The 24985-nt window shown below is 41.9% G+C and overlaps 1 protein-coding gene across 1 annotated transcript in view; it reads right to left on the minus strand.

Annotated features, from left to right (window-relative positions):
• The window catches only part of SLC6A16 (solute carrier family 6, member 16), a 30619-nt gene extending 18537 nt beyond the window's left edge, over positions 1-12082 (minus strand). The window contains exons 1-9 of the mRNA XM_006868404.1: positions 11896-12082; positions 11326-11483; positions 11011-11137; positions 10623-10798; positions 10297-10410; positions 9878-10119; positions 1271-1457; positions 792-993; positions 525-684 (exon numbers count right to left, since the gene is read on the minus strand). Of these exons, the coding sequence (XP_006868466.1) occupies positions 525-684; positions 792-993; positions 1271-1457; positions 9878-10119; positions 10297-10410; positions 10623-10798; positions 11011-11137; positions 11326-11483; positions 11896-12082 (1553 nt within the window). The remainder of the gene's footprint in view (positions 1-524; positions 685-791; positions 994-1270; positions 1458-9877; positions 10120-10296; positions 10411-10622; positions 10799-11010; positions 11138-11325; positions 11484-11895) is intronic.
• Positions 12083-24985: the final 12903 nt, after the last annotated feature.

A 24985-nucleotide genomic window follows, 5' to 3' on the forward strand; every position in this document is an offset into this window, starting at 1 on the left:
AAGCATGATGCTTCCTCTGGGCATTAAAAGCTCCAAGCATGATGCTTCCTCTGGGCATTAAAACCTCCAAGCATGATGCTTCCTCTGGGCATTAATACTTGTTCCTTTGCTTAAGCACTCTCTTTCAAAATCTTCTCATGGCTCCTTCCCTCTTTCATTCAAGAGTCTCCTCAAATGACCGCTCTGCAAAGAGGCTATTCCTGCAGTCCTATCTGAATTGGCACCCACACATAATCCCACTCCTCATCTTACCTCACCTTCTGTAACTACCTGCCATTTTGTTTTTTATTGGTTCACTCCCTCCATGAGGACAGAAATGCTTGTTTTATTTAATGTGCAATCCCAGTAACTAAAATAGTCCCTGGCACATAATAAACACTCAATGAATATGTTAAATGAATGAGTGAACACAAAGGTTTCCCAGAAGATCCTGAAATCAAGGGTTGTGTGAGACTAGAGACAAGAAAGGGGTCAACCTCCACTATAGACCCATGCTCTGTTAAAACCTAGGCCCCGGACATTACCTTGTGGCTCCATAGACCCAGACTATAGACACATTTTCCAAAGTGATGAGAAGGAGGGTGGAAAGATTTAACCAGCAGCTACTCAGCAGGGTCATGAAGTAGTAGCCCGAAGGTCGAGTGAAGAAGAGGCCACACAGGAACATGAGCACAGAGACACTCACTGGAGAAAGCAATGATATTGGATCAAGGTCAGAAGCTGACTGGGTGACCAGGGCTGGGTTAGGGTCCTGGTGGAATCAGGAGGAGTAGGACTACAAGTCAGAATACCTATGAGCATCTTTGGATGTTTTCTGAAGAGAGAGACGGTATCCTGAAGTGGAGTTATGATGCCCTGCATGACCCCGACCATGGTAGTCATCCCCATGAACAGGTACATAAGGAAGAAGAGGATGGACCAGTAGGAGGACCCAGGAACGAATGACATGGCTTCCACAAAGACTAGGTACACAAATCGTGTGCCTTCCTTAATCTATAAGTAAAGAAGGTACAGACAAATGAACGTGTAATCTTTTCTAGAAACCTCCCTGAAAGCCCCAAGTCTCTGAGAAAATCAGCTCTCAGAGCTGAACCCGACAGGGAAAGTGAATGTATTTCACATTTTCCATGGAAATGCACCCCGCAAACTGCAACTCTTGTCATTCCCAGGACTGCAGACCAGCCTGGTGCTGCTAATAAAAGCTGCAGTTTCTGGTGGATAAAAGACTCTGAGGAATTCCAGCCCCATCCCCTCAGCTGCTGCTACTGACCTTTGAAAGCTGATCCATTATGTCGCAGTCAGACACCTTGCTGACTATTATCTTCTTGATAGAATGAGGAAGGCTTTCTAGCCAAGTGGTGTATGAAGAGCTTGGGTTATGAAGCACATTTGCAGGGGGCTTGGCTTCAGGAGGTAGTACCCCCAAGGATATCAATTTCAGGAGTGTTTCAACATTCCTGGGGATAAGATGTGAGATCACATCAAATCATTTTGCCTCTTAGTAGACTGACTACTCTTCCCTTATCTTCTAGATGAAAAAGGATTAATTATCATTAGCCTAGAACTAATTATCTGAGTAACATAGAATCTGCAGTGAAAGGGTGGACAGCATTCAGCTTCAGGGCCACGAGTTTGTATGTGTGAGTCTGAAGGATTTATGATCATGAAGTACTTGAAAAGAAGCCTTTCCTGTAGTCTTCTTGGGAACTCTGGGATGCTTGCTCTAGTAATTTTTGTTGCTGTTATTAAGTGCACTCAAGTCGGTGTCAATCCATAGCAACCCTGTATAGGGTTTATGAGGAACCACTGGTGGTTTGAATCACTGACCTTGTGGCCAGCAGTTCAGTGAATATCCTACAGCGCTACACCAGGATGGGGGTTGTTATATAAAACACCAGAGCCTGACCCAAGTAAGGATTCAAACAGAAGGCCCATTCTCTTTCAAATCTGCCCTTCAAAGAACTCGACTTCAGTAGAAAAGATAAACCAGAAACTTGCACCCAATCCATCCACACAGAATTGATAAGAAAAAGAGACAAATCAACACTTAGACTTGGGGACTTCAACAATCTTTTCAGTAATTTATAGAAAAAGTTGGCAATAAACAAGAAAGTATACAGATTTGAACATAAATAGCAACCAACTTGATCTAATGGACATTTATAGGATACTCCACCCTCCAACAGCAGAATATATATAATAAAGCACATGCGAAATATTCTCCATGGTAGACCATACGGGAGCCATGAAACAAGTATCAGTAAGAGAAAAGGATTGTAGTTGTGCAGTATATGCTCTCTGACCACAATGGAATTGAATTTTAAATAATTAACAACAAAAAGATGAACCCTGCCCCCAATATGGTATTTAAACATGAAATAAAAATATGAAAACGTTTTAAAAAGCAGGTGTCAATGAAGAAATCACAAGGAAAATTAGAAATTATGAGCTGAAAGAAATGTAAACACTATATATGGTGATGAGAAAACTGGTATCCACAGACTAAGTTAGAGCCTTGCTTTATACCATTTACAAAAGTCAACTTAAAATGGATCAAATATCCATGTTTAATAAAACTCATAGAAGAAAGCTTAATGGAAAATCTTCATGACCTTGAATTTGGAAATGGATTCTGAAATAAGACACAAAAGCATGAGCAACAAAAGAAAACACTGATAAACTGAAGGTGATTAAAATTAAAACCTTTTGTGCATCAAAGAGAGTGAAAAGATAAACCACAGAATGGAAGAAAATATCTGATCAAGACAATAGCTAGAATATATAATGTGCTCCAACAACCCAATAACAAAAACATAAGCAACCAATTAAAAAGCATTAGGGTGACTAAGTTTAGCACCAGCACCAACAACAACAACAGTTGGAGAGGCGCTATGGAAATTGGAACACTTGCCCACAGCTGGAGTGAAAGCAGAATGATACTGGCATTTTGTGCCTCAAAAAAATTAAAAGCAGAACTACCGATGGACTCAGGGATTCCTCTTCTAAGTATGAATCTAATAGTCTTAAAAGCAGAGGCAAAAACTGAGATTTGTACACCAGTGTTTACTGCAGCACTATTTACAATAGCCAAAAAGTAGAAATGCCCAAAAGCGACACTGATTAAATTCTTCAAGTTGTGCATTCTCTCCTTCCTTTTCTGAATTGTTCCTCCTCATTAACAGCAATCCGCTGCCCCTTCAGGCTCCTATGTAATATTTCAAGTTGTCATCTGATCGCACATCAAATCTAAATGCCCATCACCAGATGAATGGACAAACAAAATGTGGAAAACACATACAACGGAATACTGTTCAGCCAGTAGAAGACATGAAGTCTCGATACATGCTACAGTGTGGATGGAGCTGGGAGACATATTGAATTAAATAAATCAGACACAAAAGGGCAAATATCATATTATCTCACTTATATAAAAGGACAATAAAGTGCAAAAGCATAGAGAACCAAGGTTATTAGTGTTTACCAGAGGTGGTTGCTGTTGTTAAGTTGTTAAGTGCCATCGAGTCAATTCAGACTCATAGCAACCCTCTACAGAGTTTCCAAGGAATGAGTGGTGAGTTTGAACCACCGACCTTGCGGTTCAAACTGACCTTGAGGTCGAGTGCTTATTTTATAGCAGCTCCACACCATAAGTTCACCAGCAGTGGTTGTTGTTGTTAAGTGCCATCGAGTCAGCTCCGACCCATAGGGACCCTGTATAAGGTTTCCAAGGAGCAGCTGGTGAGCTTGAATCGCTGACCTTGCAGTTCAAACTGCTTTGCAGTCTGGCGCATTAACCCACAGCGCCACACCAGGACTCCCAGCAGTGGAAGGGAGTGGGAAAGTGGAAGTTAATGATGAAAATGGTGCCTTAAGGGTCGGGTTGCTCAGGAAATTACTATAGTTGCTTATGTATAACAAACATCTCCTGAGATTTGCTTTCTTTGTTTGGAGTGTTAGGCTCCTGTTTACGTGAGACATCCCAGTTAGTTGGCCTGTTAACATGGTTAGTGCTTCTGTTTTACCTCCTACTTTGTTGTGTAGTGTCTGGAATCTTAAAAGCTTGCAAGTGATCATCTAAGGTACAACACTCAGTATCGGTTCACCTGGAGCAGCAGGGGAAATCAGAGTATAAGGACTAGAAAGAGAATACTGAATATGTTGCTAATTGCCTCCATGAACAACTGCCTCCTTTCCATGAGACCAGAACTGAGTGGTACCTAGCTACCTTTACTGAATATTAAGATCAGAAATTCTATGGAAAAACCCTGATCAAAGTGGAAGAAAATTCAGAACAGAATTTTAAAATCTCCTGAATTCCAGACTTCCTGGAGTCATAAAAGTTGATTGAACCCCTGAAACCAGAAACTAACCAGAGATAATCTTTAAACCCTACACCAAAACTATCTCCTGACGTCTTCTTAAAACCAAACAATAGTTTAGCTTAGCTAGGAAAATCAGGCTGCCTTGAGCATTATGTTCTTTTTTAAAACTGTCTATATGCAATCAGATGACAACTTGAAATATTACATAGAAACCTGAAGGGGCAGCGGATTGCTGTTAATGAGGAGGAACAATTCAGAAAAGGAAGGAGAGAATGCACAATTTGAAGAATTTAATTAGTGTCACTAAATGGACAAAGAATTTGAATAGATATTTCTCCAAGGAAGGCATACAAGTGGCCAAAAACACATGAAAATATGCTCAACATAATTACTCATTAGGAAACTGGAAATTAACACCATAACAGAATGCCATGTTCACACCTACTAGGATGACAATAAAAGAGCTCTGAATCTATCAGCTGCTCCACCGGAGACAGCCTCGGAAACCCTATACAGGATAACTACGAGTTGGAAGCGACTCCACAGCGCACTTCCACCATCAACACCAGGATGACAATAATCATAATAAATAATAATAGAAAATAACGAGTCTTGGTGAAGATATAGAGATACTGCAACCCTTCAATTTTTGTGCACTGTTGACTGGAATGTAAAATGGTGTGGCCACTATGGAAAACAGTTTGGAGATTTCTAAAAACTGTAAGTATATATACTATGTTCTTTTAAAAATTCACCTATATGAGACCAAGTGGTCAACAATTACTTTGAAACAAATGAGAAAGTAGTGGGACAGGGAAAGTATATTAATGGAAATGGAACCAACCTCCAGACAGAAATGAGAATGTTCACACCTTGTGAAAAATGTAACCACTGTCACTGAGCAATTTGTGTAGACCGTTGAATGGAAATCTAAATTGAAAACCTTACCAAAAACACAATGTTTTTGTTTTTCAGTTAATCATGGACTTAGCGAGTGATGCGGCAATTCCACTCCTAGACATACACTCAAAAGATAGGAAACAGGGACGCAAGCAAATTCTCCTACAGGAATGTTCCCACCAGCATTATTCACAATAGCCAAAAAGGGGAAAACAATCTAAGTATCCAGCAACAGATAAATGGAGAAACAAAATGTAATATGTACATACACACAATGGATTCATTAGTCAGCCATATAAGGAATGAACTTCTGATATATGCTACAACCTGGATGAACCTAGAAAACATTGTTGTTAAATGCTGTCAAGTCGGTTCCAGCTCCTAGTGACCCTGCGTAGGCTTTCAGAGGAGCAGCTGGTGAGTCTGAATCTCCGACCTTGAGTTCGAGTGCTTATCTTATGGCTATGGCGCCACATGCCAAGTAAATAAGCCAGATACAAAAGGGAAGATATTGTATTGTTCCACTTATGTACACATGGCTAGAACAGACAAATTCATAAACACAGAAAGCAGATTAGTGGTTTCCAGTAGTAGAGGGATGTGGGGGAAAGTCATTGCTAAATATTTTGGGAATAAATAGTAATGATGGCTACACAACATTGTGAAAATAATTAATGCCTCTGAATGGCTAAAATGGCAAATTACGCGCACTCTGTTATTACAACACTCTCATCCACGTCCATGGCTGATGACAGCATTGAGCATGCACGTGAAATGATTCTGTCGAGCAGACAAGCGACAGTGGCAAATCATTTGCAAATCAGCCATGGTTTAGCCTATGAAATCATCCACAACAGATTGGATTTCAAAAAGCTTGTTCAAGATGGGTACCAAAGCAACTCACGAAAGAGCGTAAGCAGAAACGTTTGGACATCTGCAAACAAACTTTGGACCGAAGCTTGAAGGAAGGTAAAAGTGATGAGACATGGATTCATCACTCCGAGCCTGAGACTAAAGGGTGGGGTATGGAATGGAAACATCCCTGATCACCAAGTCAGCCATCAGCTGGAAAACTGATGCTTACAGTTTTCTGGGATTCTCAAGGGTCAGTATTGGAATACTATCAGGAAAAAGGTTCAATAATCAACAGTGCTTGTTACAGTGAGATGCTCATTGAAGAGCTGAAGCCTAAATTTCAGATTAAACTCAGAGGACTGCTATGCAAGGGTGCTGAGATCTTGCTAGACAATACACATATGCACACCTCTGCACACTGTTGACAGTCTGAAAAGGCTTTGTTTTGAGGTATTAAAGCATCCTCCCTATAGTCCTGATCTTGCTCCATAAGACTTTTCACCTGTTTGGTCCCCTAAAAGCAGCCATCTGAGGAAAAACATTCACCTCTGATGAAGAAGTGAAGACAGTGGTGCATTCGTGGCTCACAACTCAGCCTAAAACATTTTTTAATAAGGAAATATAAAAGCTTGTTGACAGTGGGACAAAGTGTATTGAAAAGCAAAGAGATTATGTCGAAAAATTATGTATTTTTGTCTTTTTAAAAAGTTGATTAAAATACATTCTATAGCCAGAGTGCAGATAATTTTTTTACTAACCCTCATATTTATGCATATATATATATATATGTGTGTGTGTGTGTAATGTGGTGGTTCCATATGATAAGCACTGGACGGCAAATCACAAGATCCGTGGTTTGAGCCTGCCAGCCACTCTGTGGGAGAAAGATAAGGTTTTCTCCCACAAAGAGTTCAAACCTCAGAAACCCTTTTAAAATCTCAGAAATCTTATTATGGGTCACTAAGTAGGAACCAACTCCATGGGACTTAACAACATGCATATATGCCAACTTTGTGGCTCGCCGTCCAGTGCTCGTCCTATAATTCCACACCTGGAGTCCTGGTGTGGCACTGTAGGATAAGCACTGGGCCACAAGGTCAGTGTGAACCATAAGGTTAGTGGTTCAAACTCACCAGCCGCTTATCAGAAACCCTATACGGGGTAGCTATGAGGCAGAACCGACTCGACAGCACTTAACAACATACATACACGGGGGAAGACACATATGAAAAAACTTTCAATGTCACTTACAATAAGGCAAATACAGATTAGAACTACATTAAGATACTCTTACTTACTTATCAAAAGATAAAAAATGAAAAGCTTGACAACCTATTTTGTTGACCAGACACTGAAGCAACAGTCATTCTCAGACATGCTGTGGGTATACAACCTTGTGTGTGTGTGTGTGTGTGTGTGGGAACATGTGGTGGGTATACAACCTTGTGGGGGGGGGAACATGTGAACATGTGGTGGGTATACAACCTTGTGTGTGTGTGTGTGGGAACATGTGGTGGGTATACAACCTTGTGGGGGGGGAACATGTGAACATGTGGTGGGTATACAACCTTGTGTGTGTGTGTGGGAACATGTGGGTATACAACCTTGTGGGGGGGGGAACATGTGAACATGTGGTGGGTATACCACCTTGTGTGTGGGGGAACATGTGAACATGTGGTGGGTATACCACCTTGTGTGTGGGGGAACATGTGGTGGGTATACAACCTTGTGTGTGTGGGAACATGTGGTGGGTATACAACCTTGTGTGTGTGTGGGAACATGTGGGTATACAACCTTGTGTGTGTGTGGCAACATGTGGTGGGTATACAACCTTGTGTTTGTGTGGGAACATGTGGTGGGTATACAACCTTGTGGGGGGGGAACATGTGGTGGGTATACAACCTTGTGTGTGTGTGTGTGTGTGTGAACATGTGAACATGTGGTGGGTATACAACCTTGTGTGTGTGTGGGAACATGTGGTGGGTATACAACCTTGTGTGTGGGGGAACATGTGGTGGGTATACAACCTTGTGTGTGGGGGAACATGTGGGTATACCATCTTGTGTGGGGGGGAACATGTGGTGGGTATACCACCTTGTGTGGAGGGGAACATGTGGTGTGTATACCACCTTGTGTGTGGGGGAACATGTGGTGGGTATACAACCTTGTGTGTGGGGGAACATGTGGTGGGTATACAACCTTGTGGGGGGGAACTTTGAAAGACCTAACCCAGCAATTCTGCATTTTATATATATATATAACTTTATGGGCTTGGGTTTATATATCAGCCCAAAATGATGGGCTAGGTCACAACATTAACAAGGGATTGGTTAGGGTGTATAAAACCACCCAATAAGATAAAGTGAACTTGTAGTTAATTACTGTACACATTGAGTGACTGTGGTCTACCAAAGGAATTGGTCAGTGTGTGGTCTAACCATGCCTTGAAATTGAATATAAGAATCAATCACACAGACATTGAAAGGGATGTCAATATAAAGAGGTACCTGGAATGGAGTGCATCCTCTGGACCTAGGATCAATTAAGTGTCATTGAGTCAGTTCTGACTCATAGTGACCCTGTATATAGGGTTTTCGAGGAGAAGCTGGTGAACTTGAACCAGAAACCTTGTGGTTCAAATGGACTTTGCAGTCCGGCGCATTAGCATACAGCACCACCCCAGGACTCCATATACCCATTAGAATGACAAGAATATTAAAATTTGATCATATTATGTGTAGCACAGAAAGTAGGAACAAATGGAATTCTCACTCATTATTTGTGTAATTGGTGAGGTAACTGGCTAAACCACTTTGAAAGCTGCACATTATAAGGTAAAACTGAAGAGTAGATTGAAGGGTAGATAGTGTAGCAGCAGTTCCACTCCTGAGTATGTATCCTAGACACAGGCACCAGGAGACGCAGAGAGGTCCAGGCTTCAGCTAGAAGCAAGTGGGGGCTATCGAGGTGGAGAACATTACTGGGAACAAAGTCAGCTCAGGTTTGCCTTCTCCGGGAAGTCTTCGATGAGTATCCCAGGCAGGATGAATGACCCTTTCCTCTGTCGTACCCACCACTCCTACTACAGGTATCACAAGTTTATGACTGTCTAATTTAGTTGTCAAATTTCTTTCCTCTCCTCCTTTCCAAAGCTGAAAATTCAATGAAGGTGAAGATTGTGGTCTAACCCATCTGGCCCAGGTCTCTATGGTACACTAAGGATATTTTCCAAATGTGTGAATGCTTTTGAAATTAATGCCTAAAGATTACAAAGTAGCAAAGACGGTCCTACTGGGGTTTAACTATGCTAGATTGACAGAATCATCCACATTTAGGAGTCCACAGATCAAAAAGGGGCATTCAGGTAGCTGAGGGTCTTGGACGATTCTCTATAAGGGCGTGACTGTTTACTGTAGATTTGGTACTAATATAACCTTGAATGTTTTCTACCTTTAGCACATCTCTGTGGTGATTCCTGAAGTGAATACTTTGCAATCTCTGAGTCTGAAGATGTCTAGGATTAAATAGAGGGGCTCTGAGGAGGATAATATAAGGGGGCTTCAAAAAGTGTGTGGAAATCCATTATCTTTTAATTTCATTTTTCCACACACTTTTTGAAGCTTCCTCGTATATGATAAAGATTTCTCTTTTCCCTGATTTTAGATTTCTATGGAGATGTCGAGGTTTCCAAGTGCACCTGAGATGTGCGAATATGGGTCATTCTAGCACCTTTACGGCTAGGGTGTCTAGATTTTATAGTTGCCTGAGGCTAGAATCTTCGAACAAGGAGCTGGCCTTACTTCTCTCTGCAGCGCTGTGAGATGATACTGGCCCAGAAGCCCGTAACAGAAAAGGTGACTGTTGTGATAAACAGCAAGGTGCACAGGTTGATCAGAGCCACTGCAAAGGCATCAGTGAGACAGTTGTTGGATGAGGGCATGTACGAGGAGAAGGATGCAATGATGCCAAGGCCTAGGCCCAGGGAAAACAAAAGGTGGTACCCTACTTCGTGAAAAAGTGCTATGAAGTCCATAATCGATACCTAAAAGGGAGAAGACAAGTATAAGAAAGGCTAGAAATGAAGAATGAGAAGAAAACCGTAACAAATGTTCAGGGAAGAGAGGAAAAACAGAGAGAGAGCATGGAGAATGGAGAAACAGAACCTCATGATAGGGAGCTAGAGTGTCTCCCAAGGATTGAGGGAGTTGGGAAAATATACCTCCTTGAAAGTCAGCAAATGTTTAAGGCCAAACAATGCATCTTCCAGTAGTAGACTCCAGATTAGGAAGCAAAAGATGATGAAATAGGGAAGCAACACCAAGACATACATTGCCTGAATTGAGAGACATATTAGCAACCACATATTAGTAGGGGTTCAACAGTCAACAAGCATCTAAAGTTCTGAGTCAGAAACTGATAGACAACAGAAGATAGCTACCAATAAGGGTCAGAAGCTAGTGGGACTAAATGGCCAGAGAAAATGAAAAATGAGGAGAGCAACAAGTTCGGACAGGGCCAGAATATCAGAAATAAACAGAGGCTTACCTTCCCGATGGACTTGAGCCCACTGATCGAGATAACACATGGAAGACAACAAGCCACTAAGAGGCACAGAATCAAATCGGTGTTGAGCCGTCCATGATGCTCAAATGTGTCTGAAACCTTCAAGGTCTTGCGGAACCAGAAGTATATGGTGGGTGTAGTCCGTGCACACTCAGCATCTGGGGGGACTTGACTTTGAATATACCTGTTAAACCAGGTGACCCCTCCCCTCTTTCTTTATTCCCTAGATTACTTCCTCTCTCTTCTTTCCACCTCCACTTTCTTCTTCTTCCTACTCTATCCCACCTTCCTTATCCCTCCACATTCTGTCTCCCCCAAATTCCCTCCCACCTCTCAGATTTCCCCTTTTCCTCTTTCTCTTCCTTCTCACCAAACTGACTGGAGTTCTTCACTAAGGGACAGTTATCCCATGGATGAGGAAACTGGAAGGACTGGCTCAAATAGAAGAGGGTCCAGCAATTGTTTATATTGACCAACAAGCCTTGGAGGAAGCATACCTGAAGGGGAGGCCAAGAGAAGGCAGGCTGGGAAGGAATGGTGGGGGCAGAGAAAAAATGATTGCGCAAAGAATGGGGGAACTGAAGGAACTTGATCCACGGAAGTGAAGTCATCGAACCCAGTCCAAAAAAGGGTTAAAATGGGGGTTGGGGCAAAGGGTAGCTCTGAGCAGCTCAGAGTTCCTTACCATGAAGCTGGTATAACCCAAACCAGTCATCCAGGGGCTGGTGAACTTCCATACACCAAGGTTGCCCTTTCGCACCTTCTGACCAAATGCCATCTCCATGAAAAGGAGAGGGATTCCGATTAAGAGCAGCATAAGGATGTATAAGATGATGAACAGGCCTGTGCAGAGAATTCAAGGAGGGGGTTCTGAGACCCACCTGGCTTTTCAGAGCCTGGATTACTTAAGGGGCCAGGAAATATGTTTTCCACCAGTGATCTCCCTCAGGGCCACAGGCCCTAAGAGCGTAATAGTCCCAGATGTCCAGTCCCTTAGGCCCAATTCCTAGAACATGCATTTATCTAGTTTCTACTCTCATCCCTGACCCAGGTCTCCACCACCTCATAAATAGTCAGACACCCAGCACTTCCACCCTCTCATGTTCTAGGTATTTGGACACTTGGCTCCTAGCCTGCCCAGAAAACCAAGTCTCCAGCCTTGCTGTAACTCAGGTTTTATAGTTTTAAACCTAGCTAGACCTCTAGCCTGCTGTTCCCTGGTGGACCCATGAGTCCTGACCCCAGGCATTAATACCTCCGTTGGAAAGCCACAGGGTATGAAAGGTCCAGAGACTGACTGACCCCATGGAGTAGCCCAGCTGGGCTAGGATATACTCAGTCTTGTTAGACCAGAGTGGACGAATGAGATCCTCATTCTGTTTCTTTGTCACTTGCAGCTTCACAGATGAGGATCCTTTTTTCCAGTGAGAGACATCTCCCATCTCCTCCAACAGAAAGTCTTGGCTTTGTTGGATGCCCCTGGACTGAGCCTCCCAAGCCTTGGTCTCCCAGGCCTCAGCCTTTGCAATCTGGGTTTCAGAAGGAAACGTCGTTACAGACCAGGTCTCTGTAGTTTGAACTTCTGAGACATATGGAAAAGGTATTGCCTCAATAAATGAGTTATCTCCCTCTGAGGTTACTGAAGTCTCAAACTCTGTAGTCTTCTCAGGTAGACTGTATTGAGAAGCTTCAGCGTCTTCAAGGGACAGGTCACTTTTCTTGCTAGACCTTAAGGATATCAAAAACTATAGATTTTAGGCGTTAGACCCAAGGAAGGACTGAGTCCCAAAACAATCCCTAATATTTTCTTAAAGCAAACCTTTCATTTCTAGTCCTTCCACCATTGAAAGTCAAATGCAAAAAAAAAAAAAAAGTCTGTGAATTTTACTTTTTTAGAAATGCTTTGATCCAAGAGATAAGGGAAGATATATAACCTATTATATATAATATAACCTATTAGTATAAATCAGGAATCCTACTTACTAAGACCAGCTTCCCCAAGGTTACAAGGCAGATTCAAGATTAAACTCATTCCTTTGGTTGAAAAGGGAAGCTGTTTGACCTCTCTGAGCTTCAGTTTCTCACATGCAAAACGTTCAAGTGTCTGCTGTAACACTGCCTCATCAGAAATACCTTCTTTGCCCACTTCTCTGACAAAGCAGCTGCCTATCCATCAGTCTTCCCATTCTATCCGTTTTCTTTCTCTTCATACTATTTCTTACCACTTCACATTTTATCTAGTACAGTTTTCATCTCTTTATTGTCTATCTGCCCTATTGCTCTTGCCCCAGAAAGGACAGTTCTTTACCTCATATCTGGGCCCCTCTCCTCTTAGCTCTCTGTGTTCCCACCACCGCAATCCTTTGTTGGATCTTCGAAGGCTCTCCAAAAAACGGGTGAGGAATGTGCTGAAAATGAAGAGAAGAGAAAAAAGAAACCTGGGTAAAACAGAAAACCACAGTTTTCATTCTGAAAGGAAAGGGCCATGCTCTCCTCAGGGCAGTTATTAGCACCTCTGGATCACATGTGGCCACACACAGTGTGAGACACATTGTTTCCAAAGATTTTTTAATAGCACAGGAAAATGTTTGTAATTCAATAATAGATTTAAAAAAAAAAACTAAGATGAAATGAAATGCTCTACCTATAGCTCTATCTCTACAACATTAAAATATGTAATGAAGTAAAAGGTTGAAAGGAAATACAAGAACGCTTTCAAACACTTTGTAGAAAATGTAATTGACCTATAGAAAATAATATGACCATTGTTATTACTGCTAAGTACCATCGAGTCAATTCCTACTCACAGTGACCCTGTACAGGATTGCTGAGGAGCAGCTGGTAGGTTTGAACTGCTGACTTTGTGATTTGCAGTCCAGTGTTTATCCTATAGGTACTTGTATATCTTCTCTGCTTTGTAAATTAGTTTTTAAATTGTCATAAAAAATGAATGTATTAGAAGCAGTGATGCTTGAGATGGAGGCAGAGATGATGACGTGGAAAGACGGAGCAGTTGGGGACTTTAGACCCAGAGAGGGAGAGGGGCTGTGTGCTGATGACTTGGGGGCAGGCTTGTAGTGTATACCCTTTGGTTGGTTGATGATGCATGGAGGGGATTGTAACCATGGCAATGAAATGATATACCCATAGGATGAATGTAAAGCTAATGTTCTCCCATGTAAACTATCACATAATTCACAATAAAACATTAAAAAAATGAATGTATTTATCTTAACAAGAAAACTATAGGAGTAAGTTTAAAAGTATTGCTACTAGGGTTCTAACTCATACATGCACAGGTGTATTCCAAACAAAATGTGTGTAAACATGTCTCTGAGATCAGTGGGGGGCTGCACACAAGTTCTCCTTAGGATGTAATGAGGAGAAACAAAAGGTCCAATCACAACAGTGGCTTCCAAGGGGGTTTATGAGACCAGTAAATTCAAGGCAGAGAGGTCAGCTCAGAAAATTATGAAATGATTTTAACAGATTTTTTTCAAAGGACACAGGATGATCCCAGAAGTTTGAAGAAAATCGAAAACTGCATTGGTGAGAAAACAACCAGAAAAGTTGTGACAGAGGTATTGGCTTTTTCCCCCGACACAACGCACCTGCTCACTCTTTGAGAGTTGCAAGGGCTATCCTAGCAGAATTTTGTTGGGAAACCTTTCCCAATCCACCCTACAGCTCTAACTTCTTTTGGTTCTGAAACTCAAAGTCCATTAAAAAGGAGTACAATTTGCCTTCCTCAAAAATGGCAAAACTGGAGGCATCAAGGCAAGTGGTCGGGACCCCTCAGAGCAAACCCCCTTCCAAGACTGAGACTCAAGGGGAATACATGAGCAGGCATGTGCTCTGGTTGGTGACGTGTTGGTCACCGATAAGGGGAAGAGGGGGAGAAAACAGCAATGAAGTTGTGAGTTAAGCTAGACCACATTCAATAGACCCCTGGGAACCCGGGTGGATGCCTACATGGCCAGCAGTACAGAAAGACCCAGGGATTCCTGGGCCCAGAGGCAGCGACATGGCCACAGAGGACTAGAGCTGAGAGAGAAGCATTCAGCTGATATGAAGTGAGGGGAGATGCACAAGAACACTTATACTTGCAAGATAGTACCCACTTGACCTGGCTTCGATGGCTGGATGATCAGAACTTGACTAGAAGAAGAAAGAAGAGGGGGTGGTGGTGGAAAAAAAGAGTAACCTGCTACAATTTGACAAACTTTACCTATGCTCATGGATGTAGTAGTTCAAAAAAGGGAACAAATCTTCACAATGAGGATCACTTCCACCCCCTCAGTACACAGGGTTGACAGGGATGGGCAACTTAGACATTGGCTACCCAAAATGGGGAGAGGGGGCCTATAAAGGCAAGAAATGACTGGCTTACAAGCTTTCAAGAGGGAGCCTAGTTCCAGACTGGGCAGGGGAAGGTAGAAAAAGAAAGAAGGAAAAAAAAAAAAAAAAGAGTGTGTGTGGGAAGATAGAGTCCCCACTGAATAGTTTTCACTTTGTCTAGATGAGGCTGGTGAAAAGAGATGGGGATAAGAGTCTTATGATTCAATAGTGAGTAATTGTTATCATGCCTAATTGCAACTGTCACAATTGTAAAGGTAGAAGTTTTGGAACAAAACCAGGGGAGTACTTAATCTTACAGTCCAGAAGCAGAGGACCTGAGGGCCATCACGGGAGAAGAGCAGAAGTGGAATGCAAGATCTTATCCAGAGAAGCAGCAACACCAGAAATGGAGACAGAAATGGGGACATGGAGAGAGGGAGCAGCTGAGGACTCTAGATACATGGAAAGAGAGGGACTGAGAGCTGGGGCCAGGAGGCAGGCTTGCAGAATGTGCCCTTTGGTGGTGTTAATTATTATATATGCCTGAGTGTCTTTTTAAAAAATGAGCTAAAATGAATAGAGAGAAATACTGTTAACTGATGGCACATGGAGGGGATTATAATCATTGCAATCAAAATATATGATTTGTGGATTGTAAAACGATCTGCCCTGTAAACTTTCACTCAATTCACATAAAAAGAAAGAAAGAATGGCAAACTGTCATTTTGATGTGTAAATTTGAGAGCACAGAATTTTTCGGGGAAAGTTTAGAGAGATAAAAATAGCACTTTCAGAAGCGTATAGACCTAGAAGGGGCATATATCAAGGAACAACAGCCTCACATTTTGATTTCATTTAATAAAGCTGTCTGTGATTTTGTAGAAATCCTTTTTTAATCTCACCTTGTATGCATCTACAAGTAAAAGTGAATAATGAAAAGATGACACAGGACACAGAATCAGATGTAGGGATTCCCACCAGCCAAATCTGGGACAATCAGAGAATGAAATAATCATAAGTAACAGATGAGAACTCACAGAATAAAATTATAATTCATGCTGATATACATAAGAAGGAAAAGGTCTTCCTTACAGGAGAAACTAGTAAGTGCACAAAGAGTGATAGAAATAGAAAATCATAATTTTGAAACTATCAGTAATAACTGATTCAGGCAAAAATCATTAATGGTTGCTAACAGAAGAGGGGTGGAAGTTTAATGAGGAATATGTGTAATGACAGTATTAATGCTATCGCCACACTGTTGTTAAGTGTTGTCGAGTTGGTTCTGACTCTAGCAACCTATAAGTTGGAACCAACTCAACATTGCCTGGTTTCCAATGAGCAACTGGTGGATTTGAACTGCCAACCTTGCCTTTAGCAGTCTAGTCCTTATCCTACAGCATGAATCAAAATTCCATCTCCACACTAAATACGTATTACAAATGAAAAAATCATATGCTTTTAGTATTAGAGATTACCTTAACTAAATAATAATCCAGTCAACATCATATGCCTCCTGATATGATGTATGGAACATAACATCACATCACTTCAGTAGTTCTCCTGACAAACATGTATAATCAGAATCTAATTACGAGGAAACATCAGACAAACACAAATTGAAGAAGACTCTATAAAATAACTGTCCTGCCTGTACTCATTAAAAATGTCATAGTCATATATGCCCTTTGGTGGTATCAATTATTATATATGTCTGAGTGTTAAAAAAAAAAAAGCAAAAGTGAAAAGAGAGAAATACTGTTAACTGATGATACATGGAGGGGATTATAATCTTGGTAATGAAACAAGGTGTATGATTTGTTGAATGTAGAACTGATGATCTGCCCTGTAAACTTTCACTCAATCCACAATAAAAAACTTAAAAAAAAGAAAGGACATGATGAGGTAAGAGAGCTGAGCAGCAGATTTCAAATGACAGTTCAGGAAGACAAAGCAAAGTATTATAATGAAATCTGCAAAAACCTGGAGTCAGAAAACCAAGAGGAATGACACACCAGAATTGAAGAAAAAAATTCAAGGTTTTAGTTGTGAAATGGAAGCAAAATAACAAAGTATGCATAACATTGCAAATAACAGATATTCTAGAACACTTAATTGTGCTCATGAGGAACCTGTAAATAGACCAAGAAGCGGCAGTTAGAATAGAACAAGGAGATGCAGAATGGTTTAAAACCAGGAAAGGGGCTTGCCACGTTTATATCCTTTCACCATGCTTAATTTGTATGCTGAGCAAATAATCCAAGAAACAGAATTATATGAAGAAAAACTAGCATTGGGGTTGAAGGAAGACTCATTAACAATCTGCCATATGTATGGTGGAAGCAAGAAGGACTTAAAACACTGATGAAGATCAAAGACTAAAATATGGATTGTTCCTTTATGTAAAGAACACAAACAGCCTCACAAACGGACCAATCAGTGACATCACGATAAAACCGAGAAACGTCTGAAGTTGCCAAATACTTCACTTTGCTTGGCTCCACAATCAGCACATTTGGAAGCAGCAGTTAAGAATTCAAATGATGTATTACATCAGGTAAATCTACAGCAAAAGACTTCTTTAAAGTGTTCAGGAGTAAAAGTATCAGTTTGAAGACTAAGGTATTTTCAATCACCTCATATGTATGTGAAATTTGGACAATGAATAAGGAAGACCATAGAAGAACTGATGAATTAGAATTACGGTGTTCGAGAAGAATATTAAAAGCACATGGACCATCAAGGGAGAAGAGTGAGGAGCGGGACCCTACCCACAGAAGCAGTGATGCCTGAGACGGAGGCAGAGATGATGATGTGGAGAGATGGAGCAGCTGGGGACTTTAGACACAGAGAGGGAGAGGGGCTGTGTGCTGACAACCAGGGGGCAGGCTTGTAGGGTATACTCTTTGGTTGGGTGATGATGCATAGAGGGGATTGTAACCATGGCAATGAAACGGTACCTGATAGGATGAATATAAAACAAATGTTCTCCCATGTAAACGATCACATAATTCACAATAAAACATTTATTTTTTTTTAAATACTTGGACTTCAAGAAGAACATACAAATCTGTGTTGGAAGCACAGCCAGGATGGTGAGACTTTGTCTCTCATACTTCGGATGTGTTATTAGGAGGGACCAGTCCCTGGAGAGAAACATCATGCTTAGTAAAGTTGAGAAAAGCAAAAAAGAGGAAGACCCCCAAGGAGATGGACTGACATGCTGGCAGCAGCAATGGACTCTAAACATAACAACTGTGAGGATGGCACCGGATCAAACAGTGTTTCATTCAATGGTGCACTGAGGTCGCTGTGAGTTGGGACTGACTTGACAGCACCTAACAACAACAAAGACAAATATAGAAGGATGCATGAGAAAGGGGAAGAAGGCAGTAAATACAGCACTTTGCAGAAGACGAGGCAGGTGCACGGCACAAACAAAAGTAGGAGAGACAATAATAAAACAGACAAGAAGAAAATTCGGAAACTCTGAACTTCAGAGGAAAGGTTAGAACAATGGATTGACAGTTTGCTGGGAGGAGAAGCTGAGCAGGGACAGGAGACTGACTTGTGAAAAGCTGGTCAGACGCAGCACCAACTTGTGAGCAGCTTGGCAACAGAAGGTGGCCTGGCAGAGCAGATTCACACAGGAGACAGGAAAGGTGTGATTTCATCTTTTCCCCATGGTCCCCTTGTAACCAGAAAGGTGGCCAACTCCCACCCTCCTTCATCCCCAACGCAGACCCCGTTTTCTGGGAGTTTGAAGCCATACTGTTGGGAGCCAGTGTTATGCGCAGTCTGCTCTCTGTATTCAGGCAGGCTCAGGCTCCGCTTAGGTCCTACAGAAATCACAGAGCCACCAGACAAGCATTTAACCAGTCACCCTGCCTCCAGTTGTCCTGTGGTCCTAACAGACACTGAAACCATCTCCATTAAGGGCCTCCACAAACTACTTCAGACTGAGTGCCCTGAAGAGACATAACACCAAGGTGGACAGGAACTCCATCTAGGGCCAGGAACTTTGCTGTCACATCCCTCCTGCACCTACCACATGAGCTCCTTGACTAGCAGGAGACTTCCAGAACTTTCTCCTCTCTGGGTCCAACAGCTGCACTGTCTTTTTGGTTTTGGTTTTTAGGTTCAGCTTTTTTGTTTCACTGTTTTTGTTTGTTTATACTTTCTCCTCTTACTTCTCTTTTCATTCCCTTGAATTTTATCCTTTCTAGCTCTACTTTTGTTTTCCTTCTTTCCTTCTGTTTTTCAATTCCCCTCTTCCTTTCTTTTTTTTCTTTTGATCTTTCTTTATTAATCTCTCCTCTTTTCATCTTCCTTCTCCATGGTTTTTCTAAGTATTTTTTAAATTTCTTCCTTTTATTTCCTCTCTTATTTTTCTCTTCTATAACTCCATTTCCCTGTCCCTCTTTTCTTTTTTTAGTTATTCTTAAGTGCTTTTTTATTTCTTTTCTCTTCTATAACTCCATTTCCCTGTCCCTCTTTGTCTTTATACTTATTATATTCTAATTCTCTGGTTGATGGCCCATTTTTATTTCTTTTCTTCTCTTTATAGTTTTCTCATTTCATTATTTGTTTATTCTGTTTTGTTTTCTTGTGTATGTGTGTGTGTGGGGGGGTTGTCTTTCCCACTCAACAGGAGACAGCAACCAAGCCTATACAGCCGAGCCACAACCTGACCCTCTGTAGCTCCACCCACTGGGCAAGAGCCAATACCAGCTCCTATACCACCTGATCAATGATAGACAGCAGCCAACACCAGCCAAACCTACATTAACTGAGGTGCACAAATAGCAAATAAGAATGGTGTACATACTACCAGCCTTGAACTACACCCACAGGAAACAGTTGGTGAGAGTCTAAGAACAAATCAACATATGATTATTAATTAAATACAAATACAACAACTGCACAATGTCCCAGAGACAAAATATACTCCCTTTAGTATTTTTTGTAAAGTTGGTCTGGTTATTACAAATTCCTTTAATTTCTGTTTATCTGGAAATGTCCTAATTTTGGTGCGGTGATATAGGATAAAGCACTGGACCACAAGCTCAGTTTGAACTACAAAGTCGGCTGTTCAAACTCAACAGGCTGCTCCTTGGAAACTCTATGCAGGGTTGCTATGAGTCAGAACTGACTTGACAGTACTTGGCAACAACAACAACAACAATTTTGCTGATTCTTGGTTGATAATTCTTTTCTTTCAGAGTTTTATACATGTTATCCATTGCCTTCTTGCCTGGATGATACCTGTTGAGAAATCAGGTCTTAGTCTGATTGGTTCTCCTTTGTAGGTAACTTTTTGGTTTTCCTAAACTACTCTCAGGATTCTTTCCTTGTATTTGGTTTTGGAAAGTTTGATTATATGTCTTGGTAATTTTCTGTTGGGTTCTATCTTGTTTGGCGTTTGTTCTGCTTCTTGTAATGCTTATCTTCTCTTCTTTCATTATGTTAGGGAAGTCTTCCAACAACTCTTTGACAATTTTTTCTGTGCTTTTATTTGTTTGATTGATTGGTTGGTTGTTGTCTCTTGTTGTTGTTGTTGTTGTAATGTGCCGTGGAGTCAATTCCGACTCACAGCGACCCTGTAAAAGGTTTCCGAGGTTGCAAATCTTTACGGGAACAGAAAGTTTAATCTTTCTTCCGTGGAAGAGCTGGTAGTTTCGAACTGCTGAACTTGAGGTTAGCAGCCCAATTCATAACCACAATGCTACCAGAACTCCTTGTTGTCGCTTCCTATCCTGGAATTCTGATCACATGTAAGTTATTTCTCATGATGACGTCCCACATAAATCCTATGTTTTCTTTGGTTTCTTTCCTTCCATTTTCTGATTGTTCTTCTAGCAGTCTAATATTGAAAAATTTGTCTTTAAGCCCACTAATTTGGCCTTCCATTGATTAAAATATATTCCTTTGTCCTTTCAATGTACTGTCCATTTCTGAAATCTTAGTATTAATTTTCTGGATTTCTATTTGTAGTTTTGTGTTGTTTAAAATTTTTCATTTATTTTGTGCTTGTTCTTGCTGTTTTCCTGAATTCTTCTAAAGCTTTTTCTGTTCTCCTTTCTTTCATCTAAAGCTTTCTTGATCTTTCTCTCAATCTGGTGCAGGTACCTAAATGTCATTCTTTTTGATTCTTTATCAGGTACTTCTAATACCTTTTCTTCATCAGAAATACTTTCTGGCATTGGGCTAACTTAACAAATGCATTATCTTTCTAAGCATTAATAAGAGTCATAATGTGCAGCAAAAGAATGCTGAGGACTTCCAGCAAGATGGCAGACTAGGCAGATGCACAACACAGACTCTCTATGACAAAGATAAGAAAGATGAAATGAAACAGACACAGATGAAAATCCTGGAGTCCTGAACTTCAAAGGAAAGGTTAGAGAATTGTACTGAGTCATGCTGGGAGGAGAAGCTAAGCAGGGATGGAAAGAGAGGGAGACAGGCTGATGAAAGGCCAACCAGATGCAGCACAAGCATCTAGGGAGCAGCTTTGGCAACAGAAAGTGGCCTAGCAGAGCAGATTCACACTCAAGACGGGAGGAAAGTTGGGATTCCACCTTTTTCCTCACACTCTCCTGGTAACCAGACATTTGGCCAGCTCCTACCCTCATCTACACTCAATGCTTTCCAAGAGTTCAGAACAATGTTGTTGGGAACCACACCAGTGTGAGGAGGGGGCCAGCAGTGTCGCTTTGGTACACTGCTTTAGTGCCTGGATTCAGGACGGCTCAGCTCCAGACCTACAGAACTCACAGAGCCACCAGACCAGCATTTAACCAATCACCCTGCCCCCAGTTGTCCTTTGGTCCTACCTAACATACACTGAAACCCGGGATATATAGGGCCTCCACCAACGACTTCCAGATTGAGCTTCCCTGAACGTAGATAATAAAGAAGCTGATAGAAAGTCCATCTAAGTCCAGGAGCTGTGCTGTCATATCCCTCCCACACTTATCTCTTAAGCTCCTTGGCTTGCAGAAGCACCCCCCCACCCCACCCCCGCCGAGTTTTCTCCTCTCTGGGCCCAACAGCTTCACTGATTTCTTTGTTTTTGTTTTATATTTTGAGTGCCTTCCAACCTGAGGGGCTCATTTTCCGGCACGCTATCTGACAATATTCTAGTGCTCTTCATCATGCTTCATTATTCAGTATTGTGGTGCTATCTGACAGTGTTCTACTGCTATTCTTAACACTTTCAGTGATTAAATATTCGTAAGTAGTCAGTCTCTCCTTCTTCTAAGTGTGTCTTAGTCTGGAAACTGAACTGAAACTTGTCCACCATGGATGACCCTGCTGGTATTTAAAATACTGATGACATAGCTTCCAGAATCACAGCAACACACAAGCTGCTACAGTACGACAAACTGACGGATGAGTGGTGGAATCCAGATATAGACGTATCCAAAGTAAAACAAACCGACAAGACTGAAAATAGAGAATCAGAGGTGTCAATTTATAATTTACCTTTTTCGATAGGACTGGTCCCTCCTGACAATATATCCAAAGTATGAGAAATGAAGTCTGGCCATCCTGGCTTTTAAGGAGCATTCTGGTTGCACTTCTTCCAACACAGATTGGTTTACTATTCTGGCAGTCTATGGTACTTTTAATATTCTCCTCCAACACCATAATTCAAATGCATCAATTCTTCTACAATCTTCTTTATTCATTGTCCAACTTTCACATACATATAAGGTTACTGAAAACACCATGACTTCTGTCAGGTGCACCTTTGTCCTCAAACTAACATCTTTTCTCCTGAAACTTTCAAGAGGTCTTATAAACCAGATTTGCCTAATTCAATATGTTGTTTGATATCTTGACTACTGCTTTCATGAGTGTTGATGGTTGATTCAAGCAAAATGAAGTATTTGACAATTTCAGTGTTTTCTGCATTTCTCTTGGTGTTGTTTATTAGTTCAGTGGTGAGGAATTGTGTTTTCTGTACACCGAGGGCTGTAGTCTTTTGATCTTCATTAGTATTTTGAGTCTTCTTCATTTTCAGCAAAGCAAGTTTGTATCATCTGCATATCTCAGGCTGTTTGTGAGTCTTCCTCCAACCTTTATCTTCCTCTAGCTCCAGATTTTTGCAAATTTCATTATAATATTTGACTTTGTTTTCTCGAGCTGCTCTTTTTCCTCCTCATTTCTCCTATGTGCTTTAGCATCTCTACATTGGAAAGCAAGATTCAGAGTCTCTTCTGACATCCAGTTTGGCCTTTCTCTTCCTTCTTGTCTTCTTAATGACTTTTTGCCTTCTTCCTGTATGATGTCTTGATGCCATCCCACAACTCTTCTGGTTTTTAGTCATTAGTGTCTAAATCCATCAAATGTGTTCTTGAGATGAGTTTAAAATTCAGCCGGGATATATTCAAGGTGATATTTTGGCTCTTGGGGACTTGTTTTAATTTTCTCCAACTTCAGCTTGAACCTGCATATGAGCAATTGATGTTCTGTTCCACAGTCTGCTCCTGGTCTTGTTTTGGCTGATGATATGGAGCTTTTCCACCATCTCTTTCCACAGATGTAGTCAATTAGATTCTGTGTATTCCGTCTGGTAAGGTCTTTTATGATGTTTTAAAAAGGTATTTGCAATGAACAAGTCATTGGTGTTACAAAATTCTATCATGTGATCTCCAACATGGTTTCTATCACCAAAGCCATAATTTCCAACTACTGATCTTTTCTCTTTGTTTCCAACCTTTGCATTCCAATCACTAGTTTACCTAAAAAACACTAATCTTTACTACTGGAGATCTTGCCAGCCATGGAAACGTAACAGACTTCAAATTAGAAAGGAAAACTTCTCTGATTCTCATACTTCAATAGCAAGTATGGACCATGACTCTGTGTTCCAATTAAAATGGAAGATTGTATTTGTGAAAAATACAGTTGACTTTTAGGAACACATCCAGGAATACTGAGGGGACAACAACTACTTGTCAAGTGGTAAATCTGATGGTTCATTGAGCGATCTGAGTGTTGGCAGACATTCTACAAGGTGGTCCCCTCTGACGCCTGCAAAGGCCCTCGGACCCTGAGAGCACCCACCCCCCACCTCCCCCTGGGAGTGCTGGAGGGACCCACCCTGTGAAGCCCGCACTTCACCCCCCAGTATCTGCTCCTCTAGGGCCGCGTCCCCCGGGGGTTCCCAGGAAGGTCGCTCGGCTCCGTTTACCTCCTTCCCTGGAAGCTGGTGCCCGGCTGTCGCTAGATGCGGGTCAGGAGTTCGACACCTGCTTTCCCCAACGGCAGGGGCTGAGGGCTGGGTCCCTGTGAAGGCAGGGGGGACCACAGATTGATTGGGTTGAACTCAGATTCGATAAAACAGGAGGGACCCCTAAGGCTTAGTTGACTCCTCAACTCCCCCCCCTCCCCCAGGGAGTTCCGGAAATGGCGGCCAGTCTAACCGCTGCCCCACCCCCCCATCTTTGGGCTCCTCAGGCGAAGTCACCAAGCCACCGCCACCCTGGACTCAAGGTCTTATAGGGCTTTTCAATCTGGTCAGTCCGTAAAAAGTGAGGATGAAGAAGCCTCAGCTGCCAAGCCTATCAACCTCCTCTTGCCCCCCTCAAGCATCGTCAGGATTGCGCGAGCGAGCGACACTACTCACCCTACCTCTCGCTCTGGAGTCCCGCCATTTCTCCGCGCATGCGCTTCTGCTCCCCTCCAGTGCCCTCCACTGACGAGCTCGACCCTCTCCCACATCCACATGCAGCCACTTTCACCCTCTGCTGCTAAGGATCCGCTTCCCTCCTTAATTCCATCTCACTTCAATTGCCAAGCTTGAGCTCTGGTAGCGTAGTGGTTACGAATCGGGCTGCGGGCCACAAGGTCAGCAGTTCGAAACTACCAGCGGTTCCGCGGGAGAAAGATGAGGTGTTCTGCTCCCGTAAAGATTTACAGCCTCGGAAACCCTGTGCAGGGTCACTATGGATCGGAACCGACTCAACGGCACTTAACAACAACAACATACCAAAAAG

Source organism: Chrysochloris asiatica, unplaced genomic scaffold, assembly GCF_000296735.1.
Source record: "Chrysochloris asiatica unplaced genomic scaffold, ChrAsi1.0 scaffold00116, whole genome shotgun sequence".
Classification (NCBI taxonomy): domain Eukaryota; kingdom Metazoa; phylum Chordata; class Mammalia; order Afrosoricida; family Chrysochloridae; genus Chrysochloris; species Chrysochloris asiatica.